Source organism: Gopherus evgoodei, chromosome 3 (assembly GCF_007399415.2).
Source record: "Gopherus evgoodei ecotype Sinaloan lineage chromosome 3, rGopEvg1_v1.p, whole genome shotgun sequence".
Classification (NCBI taxonomy): domain Eukaryota; kingdom Metazoa; phylum Chordata; order Testudines; family Testudinidae; genus Gopherus; species Gopherus evgoodei.
In genome coordinates, this window is record NC_044324.1 from 220092180 (window position 1) to 220108264 (window position 16085).

The window sequence follows — 16085 nt, forward strand, 5'->3', positions numbered from 1 at the left end:
CCTCCTAAGACTGAACCTCTGGGCTGCAGCTCTTTGTCACACTGAGCTCTGTTCAGTCAGTCCAGCTGAGGGAAACCTCCAGGTAGAGACATGTTTTCTCTTCAGGGATTAAGGCGCCTCCACCTAGTATTTACAATGACACTCTTAACAGCTTTTCAGAACAGCAGGGTTTATTAGTCAACTGGACACAGCATAGGACATCTTTAGGGTAGCACGGAGAAATGATGGTTAAAGCATAGTCCATTCTGGTTAACCCAGAGGCCCAGCTAAGCTGTAATGAAACTCCATTTTCAGGCTCTGTCGGATGTTCTTAGTCAGTTTCCAGATGCAAGGCCACTCCAGCTTCTTCCAGAAGCCAACTTTTATCCATCATACCTTCCAGTCCTTTTATTTTCAAGCTGGGGTCTTTACTCAGCTTCGTTGCTGAGAGGCAGAGAAATCCACCTCCCCCTGGGTCCTTTGGTATGTCAGTTTCCTGATGATTGGGTTTTCTACTGTCTTCTCGGGTTTTCTGTTGATATGGGGTTTGCCAGTCCTTTTTAATGACACATTCAGGCTCTCACAGCCAGGAGACACACAGGCCTATGTCTGTTTAGCCTGTGCTATGGGCAAACTTATTCCTTTTTCCCCACTGGCAAGCCATGCAAAATACATAGGGAACTGAGGCACATGTAGGATTCATAAAATATTACAGAAAATTAACGCTTAATCACAACATCAATAAGTCATTTTAATATTTTCTTACGGTAGTCGAACAGCAGAGGATTGTTTCTAAGGGTGTAAAAGCTGTTTGAGTAAATACTCATTTAAATGTCTTGCACTGTAAATATTTGAAGCTACCAAGCTTTTTCTTTGAATTGAAGAAGATAGCAATGCAAGGGCTGGTAAAACTAATTCCAAATGACCAAATGAGTGAAGGGGAAAGAATGCAAAATGCTTGTAAGAATTTGAAAGGTACAGAATTGTCAGTCTTCTCTGTGGATTGTAGTGATGTTACATGAAGTGCATTATAATTGAAGGAATCTAGATCTGATTTAAGTCTTTTGATAATTGAGATGTCAGATTGGCAAGAGATTAGTTAGACATATTGGGGATTGTAGCAGTGATGGTTAATAACTAGTTTCGTGCTCTGAGAACAAAACAAGTTGAAGTTTGTATGAACTGGGAATAGATAGTTTAAATAATATCAAGTAGCAAAAATAGTATGCAGTGGTGGTTTTTTTGTTTGTAGGGTGTCTTCACTGTTTAATTGTTAGTGCTATTTCAATATGAATACGTGATATGTAATTTGGGTTATATTAACTAAATACAAAATTTATTACCAGTTTTTCTTGCTGTTTAGATCAGTCTGCTCGGTCACTGATTTTAATTTGTATTTTATAATGAAATACTCCATTTAGAGGTGGAGGTTAGAGTGAACAGTGTTTTAGGTTTCAGGGAATCTCGAAAAGGCCTGGCATCTGGTGTAGCATTTTCACTTTTATCTAGGTAACGAGGCAGGGTGCTTGCCATTCTTTACATTTTGAGGTTGCATGACAGCTAAGTATGAAGGTTAGAAAGCATGATTGCGTGACCACAATCCACGGTGCTGTGGCATTACCCTCGTTGGATGCAGTTAGTATATTGCTTGTGCACATTCACGCTTGGCTCCTTGCATCAGAGCTGTGCATATTCACCAGGAGTATTTGTTTTGATGCACAGTGTGGAGCACCGTGGGTACGTATCCCAGTGTGCAACTCGCAACCATCCAGTGAACTGTCTTTTTTGAGAAGTTTTGGCAATGTATGGTAGGACGGAAACAAGTTGTGCCGGGGTGACTGGAACTCTGGGGTCAAGTTCCCATATCTTGCAGCTTTCTCCACTCCATACTATCCCATAATTTTAGCTCCTATTTTGAAAATCCCATGAGCCCACATGAGATTTGTCACTGTCTGCCATCTGACAGAAGCATGGAGCCTGCGCAGCTCTACATTATTGTCATGAGCATTACAAGCACAGGACTCTCATTCCTCAGTATTTTCAGATCCTCAAGAAGAGCCATGGGGAACATGACGACTTCCTGATAAGCAGATTGCTGTGGGACGTAGCAAGAACCAATTCTGAGTGGTTGGTGGTGGTCATGGAGTGCTGCTTCTGGGCCTGAGAAACTAGCGCTGGCTGATGGTTGGTGGGACAGCACTGTAATTCAGGCTTGGGATGAGCAGTGGCTGCAGAACTTTGGGATGGGCAAGGCCACGGCCCTGGAATGGTGCCCTTAGCTTACCCCAGTCCTCCATTTCTGGGACACCAAAATGGGAGCTGCACTGACAGAGGAGAAGCAAGTGGCGACTGCACTGTGGAAACTTGATACTGAATTGCAGCTGGTCAGGGGAACTCCTTTTATATTTGGAAAATCCATCCCGGAGGCTTTGGTCATGCAAGTGTGCAGGGACATTAGTCATCTCCTGCTGCGCAGGACATTGACTCTTGGCAGTGTTCAGAGCATAGTGGATGGATTTACAGCAATGGAGTTCCCAAACTGCAGTAAAGCTATAGATAGCATGCACATCCCTATTTTTGGCACCAGACCACCTTGTCACAGAGTACTTCAATTGACAGGCTATTTTTTCTATGTTGGTGGATCACTGGGGACTCGTCAGACATCAGAGTGCATGATGGAAGGTGCATGATGCGCACATATTTAAGAGCACAGGACTGTTCAGAAAGCGACAAGCAAGGACTTTTATTCCCGACTGGCAGATTACCATTGGTAATGTTGGAATGCCAATAGTTTCCAGGGGGAACCATCCTACCCTTTGTTCCCCTGGCTTATGAAGCTGTACACTGGCCTACTTGACAGTGCCAAGTTGAGATTCAGCTACTGGCTCAGCAGGTGCAGAGTGACTGTTGAATGTGCATTTGGTAGGCTGCAGGAATGCTGGCATTGTTCTCACTGACATCCAATCTTGTGAGTAAATGGTATCCCAGTGGTTATAACTGCATAGTTGTGACCTATATAATATCTGTGAAGCCAAGGGGGAAAAAGCTCCTGCAGGGGTGGAGAGCAGAGATGATGCTGAGTTTGAACAGTGAGACTCAACGGCTATCAGAAGAGCTCAGCTCAGAGCTATATGGCTCAGGCAGGCTTTGAAAGAACACTTTTTAAGAGCAAGCTACAGTAATGTGGTGTTTTGTGGTGTACTGTGCTCTACCTGGCTTTGCAGTTTGGAGGCCTGCTAGTTGTGTGGTGCTTGGTGTACATCTACGATAATTGTGCTGCTTGTCACTGATCCTATGAGTTGTCACAGTCTACAGTAACAAGTGGGTGCTTTCACTGCTGGCAGGCATTCTGCAGCACCAGCTGGGAACTAATAAAGATGTATTATTTTCCAAACACTAGTGTTATTGAGTAATGAAAACTCTTTAAAAAAAAACAAAAATCTGTGCAAGTTAAAAGCAAATATATTAAGTTCTGTTCCATCGACTTATGGCTGTAAAGAAGGGGAAGGAACAGTCATTTCCATTTTAGCTACACATGTCAACTGTGGCGCACTCAGGTCCGTATGTGAAGCTGTCCCCTGGTGTGGAGTGATGGGGGGCAGAGGGGTAAGTGATGTGGCCCCCTGATGCCATATGGAATGTTTGGGCTGGTGTGTAGGGGGGTGCTACATTGGAATGCTCCATGGACTGCAAAGGGAAGAAAGCCCATAACTGTTGAAGCTGTAGGTCCGCAAGAATCTGCAGTGTTTTTGTGTTGGCAGCTGAAGAAGCCTCATTATGTCCTGGTGCCTCTCCCTCTTCTTTTCCTGCACCTTTCTCCTGTCCGCTCTCTCCTTCTCCATGCAGTATGCCATTTTAATCCTCCTGACCCTCTCTTCATGGTCCGATGCAGCACTGGCTTGCAGGATCTCTCTGAACATGTCATCCCGAGTCCTCTTCTTTCTCCTCCTTATAACAAGACATGCTTATTGATGCTACTTCTTTTGAGTTCTTGTATATAGTGCAATTCACAGCTCCAGCCATGGTCAGTATGGTCTGCCCGGGTGAGGGGAAATGAGGAGGGAATTGCTAGGTTGCATGAAACTGAGTATCCGACAATGGCACTGAATGCTGGCACCACCTTCCACAGGCAGTGGGGATTTTCGCTGGTATCTCACTCCTGAGGGTGACACAGGCAAAGAGAGCACAGTGGCTGCTGGTAACTCGAAGCTGCCGCGGCCTATAAGGCTGCCATCTCTGGAAGTCTTTTGGGAGAGGATTTTACTGGGCACCTCCATGAAAGTTTTTCATTGTGATCTCTCAGGAGGATTCAAGGGACATCCCTGTATACATAAACTGCTCCGCACGGTCCCCTTTCCTAGCTCTACAGGGGAATGAAAAGCAGATAACGCCATCTCTTTGTTGAACTGCTCTCTTTTCCAGTACAAGTGATTGAATGAAAAGTGAAGAGCTGTGTCCTGTCCCCATCCTCCTCCTCGTCGCTGTTCACACCAATGGCCCATGAGTTAGGCTCCTCATAGCTATTGGCAGCAGTGTGGAGGGTGGTATTACATGTAGCTCTTTGTCAAAGCAGCCAGTCTGCAGCTTGGCATCAGATCATCTGGTGCCTTCTGATATGCCTGCCACTGTTCCTTCACTTCCATGCAGCACTGCTGCTGATCCTTGTCATACCCCCTTCTCCTGGATCCCCTGTGCAATCTGCTTGTAAATGTCACTGTTTCTATGGCTGGCCAGTAGCTGTGTTTCCACAGCCTCTTTTCCCCATGGACAGGACATATTGGATCTCCTGGGCCAGTGCACACCTGGAGCACGTAGCCGGCAGGATCAGCTGGGCAGTTGCACACAACAATGGAGAGCTGCTAGGTGTGCTCACCAAGCTGGACAATCAGGAAAATTTTCAAAAATTCCTACGGTGTTAAAGGGGGTGGAAGGAAGAGTAGGGGGCTGCTGGTCTTTGTGACCACTGGGTAAAGGAGTTCACAGTTGTAACCAGAGTGGTCAGTGTTGGACACTGGGGGACAGCTAGCTGCTGGAGAACTGTTAGAGTTGACATAGTGAAAGTAGTATCTGCCTTCACACTGCATCAACCTCAGCACATGGATCATGGGTCAGCGCCACTCGGGAAGATGGGGTCAGTATGTCAGCGTAAAGGAGAGCTTACATCAGTGGGAGACAAGAAGTGTAGACACTTGCACAACTAGGTCTGCGCAAGGCAACTTATGTGGACCTACTTCTGTAGTGTAGTCCAGGCCTGAGTTGCAGCTGCTGAGGACAAGCTGCCTATTTTTTTTTTTTTTTTTTTGTGAAGCTGTGTGGCTGATTTGCTGAAGAACTGAGTTGGGAGTGGAGCTCCACTTCGCTTGTGGGGCCCTTCTTGAAGAGGGGGATTCTTTCACCTGAGTCCAGAACACTTCTGTCAGGACTGCCTTTAATTGTGCAGATCTCTGTGTTAAGCCCTGCTCCAAGCCAACTGCCTTTCTGTTTAGTATGGCAGTGTGGATTCTTAGAACTCTCCTAATGTCCATTTCTCTCCTCTTTACTTTTTTTTAACGAATATGCAAATTAGGTGTGAATGGCTGGCCGACTGCCAACGTGGCATTCAGTATTGCTGTGATTGTGCAGCCCAGACAAAGGGCAATGTGAATCATAAATGGAACGAAGAGGTTTATAGGAGGAGAGAGTGACAAAACAGAAATTATGTAGTCTTGAGAGAAGATTTAAAAGGTGACTGAAGTATTTACACCTAGCTCAGGGTTATAAAACTCAGCTTGCTATATATAAGGAGGTAAGGGCTCATAAGTTAATTCTTTTGGAGCAGTTTTCGTGTTCTACTCCTGGGGGAATTCTGCACCGCTGCTCAGTGTAGATTTTCATTTCTTCCCTGCCCTGGAGAATTGGTGCTGCAGAGTTGCCGGCCACCACTAGAGGCCTGTAGTGAGGTGGACGGGCCTCCCTCCTCTGGAGTGAGTGAGGGGAGCATTACATGTGGCACCAGAAGTGGGGATTGTCGTCCCCTCCCCTGAGATAAGGGGACGTCTCGACCGCCAAGTGGGGTAGATGCTTCCCTCTACCCCTTCTGAGAGATGCAGAAGATGGAAGTTGAAAGACTGATTAAGTGGCTCGCAGAAAGCCAGCAGCAACTACTGCAACAGCTCGGCAGCCAACAGCAGCAGCTGGGGATCCAGAACCGCGAACAGCAGCAGCAATGTCTGTAACAACTTGTGGCCCTGTGGGCGACCCCAGGACCTCCTCACCCCAGCGCAGCCTTGGGACCTCCGGACCCTATCGTACCCCTGCTCCTGACCTAGATGAAGCCTGATGATGACCCCGAGACCTTCTTAGTCACCTCTGAGAGGGTCACCTTCACCGCTAAACGGCCGACGGCCCAATGGGCCACACTACTAGCCCCGTATTTGCCCGGCCCAGGCCGCCTACCAGACACTTCCTGGGTCCGAGGCCCGTGACTACGCACAGCTGAAGGCCGTATCCTCGACGTCCTGGAAATCACCCTTGAAACCTTCCGACGATGACTCCGGGAGACCTATCCTCGTCCCCGGGTGATAGCCCAGCAGGTGAAGGAGGCCTGCTGGCGGTGACTACAACCAGACCAGCATATGGGGGTCAAGGTAGCAGAACAAGTGGTGCTGGAGCATTTTTTTGTACATCTTGCCAGTTCGTGGAACAACGTGGGTCATGCGCCATCGGCTGACAATGCTGACCTGGGCCGTAGCTCTGATCGAAGACTTCCTAGTGGCAGAGACCCCCATAGGACCGGGGCCCCAGCCTCCACGAGCTGTACCCACCAGGTCCCGGGGGAGAGAGCTTGAGGCCAGAGGAGCGAGCCCTGGCCGAACCCACGATCCCCTGACAGACAGGACATCGGCAAAGCCAGCGGGTGTTTTGGAGGGAACGGGGGCCGTCGGTCGATGCTTCAACCGGGGGGTGACCCCAGCTTATGGAGAAGTTCCCCAGGACACCTATGGCGTCAGACCAGCCCCAACATCCAGATCTGGGTCCGTGTTTTACCTGTGACCGCTTTGGACACTCCACCGGGTGTGCCCTATGATGGACTGCAGTTTTGTGGAGGTCTGCTCGGGGGAGACCCGGGACTGGAGGAGCTTTACAGAGATCCTGTTGGCCATGCGAGGCCGGGCCTTACCAGGGCGAAGAGCCCTCAAAGGGGAACCCCTAGTGGGAGACAACATAGCCCCAGCAGACCCCAACCAGGAGGAACTCTGGGCCGGTGGCCCAAACCCCGATACCCTGGAAGAAGAGGGGAACCTGGACAGCCACCCCCTGAGGGGCCACCCCTGTTAGGGGCAGACTTCAGTTGCGACCAACGGGAGGATCTGACCCTTAGTCGTGCGTTTGAACAGTTGGTAAGGGCTAACGGGACCCTGACGGTATCCCATCAGGCCATTACCTACCCCCATTTTGAGCTGAGGGGGAACCGCCTATATCAGATCAACCAAGAGTCCTCAACAAATTGGACTCGAGCACAGCTTGTAGTCCCCTGCTGCCATTGCCGAGTGGTCCTGCAGCTGGCTCACGATGTTCCCGTGGCTGGCCATTTGGGCCACGAGAAAACCTTGGCCCGATTCTACTGGCCCGGAGTACATAAGGAAGTTCAAGACTTCTGTGATTCATGCCCTAACTGCCAATGAGTTGCCCTAGGGGATACCAAAGGCCCCTCTTATCCCGTTTCCCATCATGGGCACTCCGTTCGAGAGAATCGGCATCGACATCGTGGGGCCCCTGCCTAAAGAGTGTTGTGGGGTTCCAGTACATCCTGGTAGTCCTGGAGTATGCCACCCAGTTCCCAGAGGTCATTCCACTTCAGAATATCACTGCCCAGACAATTGCCACCGAGCTCCTGAAGATCTTCACTCAGGTCGGCCTCCCATGAGAAATCCTGATGGATCAAGGCACAAACTTTACATCCAAGCTCCTCCGTCAGGTCTGCGACCTCCTGGGGATAAAAAAGTTACAGACCTCAGTCTACCACCCCCAGACAGACGGGCTGGTAGAATGCTTTAATTGGACACTGAAAGATATGCTGCAGAAGTTCCCCCTGAAAGAGATGCGCCAGTGGGACCAGCTGATTCCCCACCTGTTGCTAGCCCTCCGGGAAGTACCTCAGTCTTCCACCAAATTCTCACCCTTTGAACTGCTGTACGGCCAGCAGCCCAAGGGGCTACTGGACCTCATGCGGGAGAACTGGGAGCAAACACCATCTCTCACCCACAACCTCCTCCAGTATGTTCATCAGCTCCAGGAACGCCTGACCCAGGTGGGGAACCTGGCAAGAGAAAACTTACAGAAGGCACAAGAAGCCCAGGAGCAAACCTACAATAAGGGATCTGGGGAGAGGACCTTTGTGCCAGGCGACAGGGTCCTGCTGTTCCTCCTATCAGAGGAGTCAAAGCTCCTAGCTCAGTGGCAGAAACCATACGAAGTCCTTCGACAGGTCGGACCTGTCACGTATGAAATATCCCAACCCGAACGGAAAAAGAAAAAACAAATATACCATGTCAATCTGCTAAAGGCCTGGCTGGAGCAGGAGGGGCTCCTGATCACCCCGTACCCCCTGGACCCTGAATTAGGACTGGAACCACCAGATCCCGCTGACTCAGAAGAGCCACAGTTGGGGGATATCCTGGCCGAGGAACAACTGAAACAAGCCAGGGCCCTCTTGAAGTCCTTCCCAAAAACTTTCACCTCAAGGCCGGGGAAAACAACCTTGGTGCAACACAAGATACAGACTATGCCAGGGGAAGTTATATGCGAGATCACTAGACTGTTGCCACGCCAAATGCGGGACCTAGTCGAAAAGGAGGTACAAACCATGCTCGAACTGAGGGTAGTGGAAAAATCACAAAGTGACTGGCGCAGCCCCGTCGTTCTGGTCCCAAAATTGGATGGAACTGTCTGTTTCTGCATTGATTTTAGAAGGGTCAACAACATTTCAAAGTTCGATGCTTACCCAATGCCATGGGTCGACGAGCTCCTAGATCATCTTGAAGATACCCAGTACATCAGCGTGCTGGACCTCACAAAGAGGTACTGGCAAATCCCCCTGAGTTTGAGCGCCCATGAGAAGACGGCCTTCGCAACCCCAACCGGATTATATCAATTTACACGAATGCCTTTCTGTCTTCATGGGGTCCCAGCTACCTTCCAGAGGCTGATGGACTGGATCCTCTGGCCACACCAAGCCTGTGAAGTTGCTTATCTTGATGACATTGTGATCTACAGCCACAACCGGCGGATCACCTCAACCAAGTTGTCACCGCCTTACGAGCCCTCTGGGATGCTGGATTAACGGCCAATCCTAAGAAATGTAAAATTGGCTGTAGAGAAACGACCTCCCTGGGGTACAATAACACACTCACCAACATTTACTTAGGCATAGTTGGAAGTTAAAATAGTAGACTTTAGCTTCAAGTGGCACTACTAAGAAAAATAACCCAAGATCTGGGGGAAGGGAGGGGAAGCTCTACACAGACTTTTTAGAGCTTCCTTTGTATGTTGTACCATATTCCTAGATGTTTGGGTTTCTCTTGTTGTACTCTTCTGTAGGACTACTATTTCTCAATTGAGTGAATTCACTTGTAATCCCTCCCTTTGTTTCAGTGCCTTTAAGATAAGGAAAAATGTAATTTGAGGTACATGTAATACTTCTGTTGTACACAAAAGCAACACTGTTTTGAAGTTGCAGCAAAGGTGGTTTGTACCTTTACACACTTGGCATGATGTGTGGCATTCCAGGCGTCTCTGGGCCCCAAACCCCAATATTAAGAGAATTTAACTTTTCTTTCTCAAAATAAGCCAAACTTTGTTGCCATGAAAATTAATCTCACTTCTGTTCTATCAGTCAAAGATCCTTTCCCAACATGGGATCTCAGATTAGTATTGTTCAGGTTGATGGAGACACCTTTTGAGTCCTTGAGTGTTGGATCATTGTTCCATCTTTTGCCTTAAGAGAGCATTCTTCATCACATTTACACTTGTGAGGAGAGTGAGTTGTGAGATTTGATTGACAAAGTTATCCAATGACCACATACTAATTTCCTCTTCAAAGTTGTAAATTATGCTTTTTGCTCCTCCCCAAAGTATCACATGCATCCTGGGGAGACATGACTTCATACTGAAAGGTTATATGGAATTTTAAACTTTTTCTTAAATGGGACCAAGACTTTGAAGTCACTCAGATGCCCAGATTTAAGGGGATCAGTGTTGAGGGGATACTGTTTCCACTTAATTTTATCCACTTAGAAAGATGTTATGTAATAAGTAGCAGATTTCAATACATAATGTCTGAATACCTGTCTCTCTTCTGGCTCATTTAACTAATACCAAGACAGCATCTGTCTGCCTAAGTAATGTTTCCATACTTGATATTTGCAGGATGCAACATCGAGTTCTGTTCACATCTTTACAACACTATTTTTTTTGACATGACATCTCAAACGGATACCATAAGAGGGCAGCTTAGCAGTCACTATTTATCTAGAACACCTCAGCCTACCATCTTGGGGAATGTATTGGATATGTAGAAGCCACCTTATATATACAAGAAGAGGTTACTTGTAACTGTAGTTCTTCAAGTAGTTGCCTGCACACATTCATACTTCTCTCCTGCCTTATCCTTTTCCTGAGATTTCTACTCTTAGATACTGTTGCAGTTGGGGCTGCATGCCCCTCCTATAACGGCGGCTACCAAACATTCAGTGCTGCAAGGAAGGCTTGTGGCATGGCTTGTTAGAAGGTTCTGAAACTCTATTGTTCCAGAAGCACATGGCTCCAGGGGAATATGCAGAAACTACACTCAGTAGTAACTACTTCTGATAAAGTGACCTCTGTTCGTTTTAACACACACACTGCAGACAAAGTATACACAACCAAGGATTAAGAATTAGGACTAGAACTACGTATGTGCTTGTATGCATTGTGAGGAGAGGGGGAGTGTGCCTGTAATGTCGGAAAAGTCATACTTTAATGAGTAAGGTTGCTACTTTGGCAAGAGTGGCTGTTGGAATACTGTTCAGAGAACCTCTTCTGGATGTGTTTGTGGATAAAGCAGTTCTTTCTCTGGTAACAGGCACAAAGGATGTGTTGACATAAGACTTTGTCTCAAAAGTTCTTCGGGAAGTCCCTACGGTCTCCTTCACTGCCCATTGAATTTAGCCTTCTGCTGAATTATTGGGACTCATCTCTTCAGCCTTGACCTGAACTTTGGTGGAGTAGCCCAATTCCAAACGATATTTAGAACTAGCAATTCTTTCCTCAGTGAACCTGGGAGGTAACTTTCCTAGTTTTGTGACTAAGGATACGAGTCTGTCATGGATTCAGTGACTTCCCAGGACCTCTGCAACTTCTGGGGTAGGAGCTGTGGCTGGGGCTGGATCAGCACCCTTGGGGCTGGAGCAGCAGCAGTCAACCCTTGCCACAGAAGCAGCAGCAGGGCTGGTGCAGCTGCTGGCGGTAAGCCCTTGTGCCACCGGAGCAGCAGCAGCAGGACAGGAGCAGCTGCAAGCCTCTGGCTGTGCTCTGTTTTGTCTGTTTTTCCCCACCCCGGCATTTTTAGTCAAAGTCAGGGATGGTCATGGGCTTCCGTGAATTTTTGTTTATTGCTGCAACCTGTCCGTGACTTTTACTAAAAATACCCTTGACAGAATCTTAACCTTCTCCATGACACATGGCTGTAACACTGGTGCTCATCTTTAGATAGCCACTAATAATATATGTGACTATTTATCTCCTCTGAGCTGTGTCATTTATTAGTCTCTTGTCTTGCAAAACTAGGGTTGTGCTTCCTGGAAGTGGTACTATCCTTTCCATTATGCGCCATTTGCCTCTGACTTTGAAGGTATTGCAGACCTGCCCTCAGACTTTGAGAAGGGTACAAAACCGGTAAGAGACATTCATTTATTATTCTGTCTTTTAATAAGTTATTGGAAGTCACTCACATTTTTCCCTTTTTTGTTTTGGCAGTTCAGACCACTTGAACAACTCATGGGAGTATTTCCTGCTGCTAGTGGTAACTTTCTACCACCAACATGGCGGAAGCTCATGACTGATCCAGTAAGAATCCTTTCTTTCTGCTACTGGTTTGTCTTAAAGGAATAATACTGACCGGGGAAAGTAACAGTTTTACTTGTCTGGTCATACAGCTTTGTGAAACATGAATCTTTTTGTTTCAAATATTGGAATATATTAAATGACTTTTCCTGAGCCCGTTTCTGTAGAGACAAACCAAAATCTCCTCTGATTCCAAGAACCCTGCAAATTATTTCAGGAGTGGAGGCCTAGCGCCATTTTTCTGAACTCCCACCAAATCCTACCCCGCTTGTCTTGTTTAGTCAATCCTTGACTCTCTGTTGGGTTTGGGGGGTTCCCCACAGCCTTCTAGCTTGGATGGTATTTTATAATACAGTGTATTCCTTTTCATTAGCCATATTAAACAGTTTTGTGTTAAGCAGGACAAAGAACAGAGAAGGTTCATCCAGCTCTATGCAGATTTGTGAATCCACTTCCTAATTGTTTTTAATGGTCTTCTGATTTTTCTCAAATGCAGGAATCAAGTATAATTGACTTCTACCCTGAAGATTTTGCTATTGATTTGAATGGGAAGAAATTTGCTTGGCAAGGTGAAATTTAAGATCTTTTTCTATTTGAACTTGAAACCTTAATCTTCGTATTGGGGGGTGTCTGAAAAATATGAACAAATAGGAAAGAGTTTTAATTAGATAATGATTAATGAGATTTACTGTCATATATTTGAATGCATTATTTAAGGAAGGAAAGAGCATTTTACAGCAGATTTTTAAAAATAAATTCATGTGAAGAGCCAATTATGATTCAGTAACTGATCCAGGATTAGCAATGATTAATAGTAATTTTAGCAGTCATTCTGGACTAGTTAATTTTGGCCAGAAATAGATTAATCATTTTTCTATTCTTTATCAACCTTATTATATAATTAAGTCTTTTGTCTCCTTTGCATTTAATTAATGGATCATATTCTGTTCAATCAGTAGTTCATTAGTTCCTTGTGAACAATGCTGTAGGCAATAAAGAAACATTTCAGGTACATACAAACTAAGAATGAAGAAATAATGTATAGTACTTAATGTACTCTTTTTTGTCTTTTTAAAATATCAGTTATATTATTCTGTCAATATTTAAGTTAGGAGTTTTGCCAGTTAAATACAACATTGCCCTTTCATGATACGGCTAGGCAATTATGTGCCCTCCGTCATTGTAGTGTCCTCCCAAGTGTCCAAAAATACCAATAACAAAACATAATTTTTTTCCCAAGTTAATCTAATTCATATAGAATAGCTCGGTTGTTTTAGTTGGTCTACTAATTATAGATGCTGCTAATGATCTTGCTCTAGAAGAAATGGCTACTAATGATTCCTGTGCATATTGCTTATATTAGACAATAGTGAGGAAAAAATACAATTACCCGTGGTGCAAACAGTTGTGCAGAGACCTTTCCACAGGCTCTGGAGTGTGTTCACCCCAGATCTGAACCTAGATCTCCACTGTCCTCTCCCTTTTTGCCTCCAGTGGGTTCATGCACTTTTTCTGACTTACCACCTTCTCATCTGTAGCACCCTCCTAGCTTATGTGGGCATGGTAGGGCCTGGAGGAGGTGAGACCTGGTTGCTGTGTAATGGAGAGAGGTGCTTAAGTTTGCAACAGAGATTGGAATGGTGTTTGTGATGGAAATTCAGGCTGTCTTGGTCAGGTAGTAGCAATGTTCTAGATACTACTTGAATATGGTGGATCTAGAGCTAGACTGAATTTATTCAAGGATAATGCCCAGATTACAGGTCTGAGAGACTGGGACGATGATCATGTTGTCCATGTGACAGAGATCATCAAGGGATGGGGCAGGACACAAAGAGCACAGTTTTGGGACTTGGACAACCATGAGGAGATGTCAAAAAGGCAGGCAGGGACATGGGTTTGAATAGAGAGTGAAGAGGTAGGTTTGAGAGTTATTTGCACAAAGTTGATGGTCAAAGTCATGCAAGTGAATAAGATTTGCCACTGAGGGAGCACCGAGAGAGAGAAAAAAGAAGGCATGGAAGATAGCCTGTGGGATAGTTACCAAAAATTGACGGGAGATAAATAGAACCTTCCAAATGAAACACTGAAAGTCTTATTAGAGAGGTGTATTTTATCATCATCCATCCTCTCCTCCTTATTAGGACATAGGGAATCTCCATTTATAGATCCTGCCCTGAGGGATATCCACACCACATGCTCCTCTGCAGCTGTTGGCTTTCCCCCAGCCCTTAGTTTAAAAACTGCTGTATAACCTTTTTAATTTTAAGCACCAGCAATCTGGTTCCATTTTTGTTTGTGGAGCCCATCCTTCCTATACAGACTCCCCCTTTCCCAAAAGTTTCCCCAGTTCCTACTAAATCTAAACCCCTCCTTCCTACACCATTGTCTCATCTACGCATTGAGACCCTGCAGTTCTGCCTGTCTGTCTGGCCCTGCTTGGCTCATTTAGCCACTTTTCATAGTGGAGTGCAAAACAGTGGATCTTTGTTCAGCCATTCTACTAACAATAGGTGTGTAAATCCCCTTAACAATTAGTCTCTTGCAGTTTTGTTCTCCTAGTTGTTACTCTTTGCACACATGCACCCTCCCCCTGGTTCTGATCCTTTCAGGGAAGTGGACTTGCTTGCTTTGGAGCCAGGGCTGGCTCCAGAGTTTTTGCTGCCCCAAGCGGCGGCGGGGGGCGGGGGGGGGGGAGTCGCGATTGGCGGCAGCTCCACCACACCGCTTTCTTCTTCGGTGGCAATTCAGCAGCAGGTCCTTCCCTCCGAGAGGGACCGAGGGACCCGCCGCCGAAGAGCCCGACAATGCCGCCCCAAGCACCTGCTTGCTGAGCTGGTGCCTGGAGCCAGCCCTGTTTGGAGGGGCATGATGTGTTAACCTTGAGCTGAACTTTGTAAAGGATACTTTCGTAGTAATGGGTACCTGGAAAGGTGCAATGCCATGTGTTACTATAAATTAGAGTTCTAAGTCTTATTTCTGAAATTGTCCAGTTCTAAAAAAAAAATTAATTCAGTTTAGCAAGTAAATACTAAAGATTAAAGTTTTTAAATGAAATAATTGCTTTAAAAAGTTAAGATTCCTGTATTAAGTATATAGAATTTCATTTCTGTCTTTTGTGGAGTATGGTTATAATCAGAAGTGACTAAAATTGGGATTCCATACATGTTTTCTGACTTCTGTATACTAGTTTGTTAAAATAAAATTAAATGTCAGCATTGCAAACACAGCATGAAATCTGAAAATCAAGCTATTCTTGTATATAACATACAATGTTAACATGTAAAAATAGATGCAATATAAAAATGACCCTAGGATTGCTGCTGTCACAATTCAGTGATGCTGCACTTGTATTCCCCCTCCCACCAAGGGCACCGGTTTTAGGATCCTGAGCCATCACCTCCCTCGGGCAGAGACCTGCATCTGTGCCTTCTCACTGGGGTTTTTCCAGGCTGCCAGTCCCCTTCCTATAGGGGTTTCTATAGAAAGTCAGAGTGCCAGAGCAGTCCTGCTTTGCCTTCTCAGAGGCTTTAAACAGTGTGATTAGCCATGGTTTTAAGTTACCACATAGCTAAGCAAGGACACTTACTCTGAAGGTGAAAGCGTTACAGAGAAAACATTAAAACAATAAAAGAATCTGCATGCATGTTACAAAGTTATCAGCGATCACTCCTCCCACCCCTGCTTCCACAAGTGCTCTGATCAGTGTCAGTCCTTTCAGCCCTTCCCTAAGGATTGGGGCCTTCCCTTTGGATAGAAGCTCCTGTCAATTTGCTGGATCAGAAGGACATCTCGGAGTCATTTTAAACTCAGGCTATACATCCTTGTCTGTTGTCTTTGTCCTTTGGAGAATCCATTTTATACTTGTATCAGCAAGTCTCCCTGGAAGGGTGGTACCTGTCTGGAGGTGTTACAACCTAAGTAAATTTGCCTAATCACCCCAACCCCTGTACCGTTCTTAATTCCTGGACGAGCTCTCCCATGGAATTACATGCAGTCCTTGGCCCACAATGATACAAACTGAATGC

General features: G+C 46.0%; 1 protein-coding gene across 2 annotated transcripts in view; it reads left to right on the plus strand.

Annotated features, from left to right (window-relative positions):
• Positions 1 to 16085, plus strand: part of XRN2 (5'-3' exoribonuclease 2) — an 86389-nt gene that overhangs the window by 35992 nt on the left and 34312 nt on the right. For both annotated transcript variants that reach the window (XM_030558128.1, XM_030558127.1), the window contains exons 18-20: positions 11785 to 11892; positions 11974 to 12063; positions 12557 to 12629. In XM_030558128.1, the coding sequence (XP_030413988.1) occupies positions 11785 to 11892; positions 11974 to 12063; positions 12557 to 12629 (271 nt within the window). The remainder of the gene's footprint in view (positions 1 to 11784; positions 11893 to 11973; positions 12064 to 12556; positions 12630 to 16085) is intronic.